The sequence below is a fragment of the Hyla sarda genome, chromosome 7 (genome assembly GCF_029499605.1).
Source record: "Hyla sarda isolate aHylSar1 chromosome 7, aHylSar1.hap1, whole genome shotgun sequence".
NCBI classification, from domain to species: domain Eukaryota; kingdom Metazoa; phylum Chordata; class Amphibia; order Anura; family Hylidae; genus Hyla; species Hyla sarda.
The window spans coordinates 220,651,282-220,653,516 of NC_079195.1; the positions used below are offsets into that span (position 1 = coordinate 220,651,282).

Sequence of the window (2,235 nt, forward strand, 5' to 3'; positions counted from 1 at the left end):
ATAATGTGTACGGTTGTACACATTACTTTTTTTTTTTTTTCCGAACAGAAAACCGTGGCCTATCACGGTTTTTTGTCTGGTTGAAAAAACATTTTAACCGTATACGGTTATTTCAACATGGGAGTCAGTGGGAACAGTATGTGCGTACGGTTCCATACGGTTTGCACCATATGGTTTTTTACTTTGCACAGTTGTTTTTTTCTTGGAATTTCAATCAAATAAGTGAAACTTTATTCATAATAGAGTGAAAGTTAAAAACGTATAGTTTTTTTTTTTTTTTTTTTTAAAAAAACTGATACAACCGGACATCATTTTTCAAACCGTATATGGCAGTGGTCTTCAATCTGCGGACCTCCAGATGTTGCAAAACTACAATTCCCAGCATGCCCGGACAGCCGTTGGCTGTCTGGGCATGTTGGGAGTTGTAGTTTTGCAACATCTGGCGGTCCGCAGGTTGAAGACCACTGGTATATGGTTTTAAATTTTGTACACACGTTTTGATACAGTTTAGTCAGGTTTTGAGGAATCCGTTTTTTATCCAAAAACCTGATACGGGAACTGTATTGCAAAAATGTGGTGTGAACCCGGCCTTATACAGATTGATAAAATGGGTGCTCCAGTGAAAAACTATTTTTTCAGATCAACTGGCTCCAGAAAGTAAAACAGATTTGTAAATTACGTCTATTAAAAATTCTTAATCCTTTCAGCACTTATCAGCTGCTGAAGTTGAGTTATTTTCTGCCTGACCACAGTGCTCTCTGCTGACACCTCTGTCTCTCTCAGCGACTGTCCAGAGTAGGAGCAAATCCCCATAGCAAACCTCTCCTGCTCTGGACAGTTCCTGAGAGAGACAGAGATGTCAGCAGAGAGCACTGTGGTCAGGCAGAAAAGAACTCAACTTCAGCAGCTGATAAGTACTGGAAGGATTTAGATTTTTTTCATAGAAGTAATTTACAAATCTGTTTAACTTTCTGGAGCCAGTTGATATGAAAAAAGTTTTTTCACAGGAATACCCCTTTAATGCTTAATTCCTTACAGGGGTTTATAAAATCTTTTCATATGTCACACAGACCTATTAAAAGCTTTGATTGGTCGGGGTCTCATTATTGGGCCCCTACTGATTTCTAAATGTTACCAGTTCAGCAGCACGCGTCATTATAATTCTAAGAAGCCTGACTCCGGCAATGAGACTAAGTGATTGCTGAGCTGATACTCTTCTCCTCACTATATCTAAAGATTGTAGGAGGTATCGGTCTTTTTGGACAACCCTCCCCCTTATTGGTAATGGTTACAGCCACCATTGGGAACAGAGGGGCATTTGATCACCTGTACAAACAGGAACATGCATATCATAGAGCAGTGTTTCCCAACCAGGGTGCCTCCAGCTGTTCCAAAACTACAACTCCCAGCATGCCCGGACAGCCAACGGCTGTCCGGGCATGCTGGGAGTTGTAGTTTTGGAACAGCTGGAGGCACCCTGGTTGGGAAACACTGGTTTGGAGGACAATTATAGTGATCCGTTACCAATCTGTTTTGGCCAAGGAGATTATGCAGGAATTTGGAACAACCAACATCTTCTGCTGAACTCTGTGCACACTCCGGGCATGCTGGAAGTTGTAGTTTTGAAACAATGTTATAAAGACACTCTGTGGCTCTTAGAAGTGGGAGCACCCAGGTCTTTCTACTAACATTTTATTTTCTTGTCCACAGATCTCTGAACCTGGAAGGAAATCCTTTCAGAAACCCTCGAGCTGCTATTTTAGCCAAAGGGACAGCAGCCGTTTTGGAATATCTGCGAAGTCGTCTCCCCAACTGATCAGTGTCCAGAGAACAGGGGCTCTTAGGACTTAAAGGGGTACTCCGGTGAAAAACTTTTTTTTTATTTAATTTTTTTTATCAACTGGTGCCAGAAAGTTAAACAGATTTGTAAATGACTTCTATTAAAAAATCTTAATCCTTCCTGTACTTATTAGCTGCTGAATACTACAGTGGAAATAATTTTCTTTTTGAAACACAGAGCCGTCTGCTGACATTACGAGCACAGTGCTCTCTGCTGACATCTCTGTCCATTTTAGGAACTGTCCAGAACAGCATATGTTTGCTATGGGGATTTCCTTTTACGCTGGCAGTTCCTAAAATGGACAGAGATGTCAGCAGAGAGCACTGTGCTCATGATGTCAGCAGAGAGTTCTGTGTTTCAAACGGAAAAGAATTTCCACTGTAGTATTCAGCAGC

At 41.3% G+C, this 2,235-nt stretch overlaps 1 protein-coding gene across 2 annotated transcripts in view; it reads left to right on the top strand.

Moving 5' to 3' along the window:
- The window catches only part of LRRC40 (leucine rich repeat containing 40), a 40,126-nt gene extending 38,190 nt beyond the window's left edge, over positions 1-1,936 (top strand). For both annotated transcript variants that reach the window (XM_056532749.1, XM_056532748.1), the window contains one exon: positions 1,711-1,936. In XM_056532749.1, coding sequence (XP_056388724.1) covers positions 1,711-1,816 — 106 coding nt within the window. In that variant the 3' untranslated portion in view covers positions 1,817-1,936. The remainder of the gene's footprint in view (positions 1-1,710) is intronic.
- The last annotated feature ends 299 nt before the right edge of the window (positions 1,937-2,235 follow it).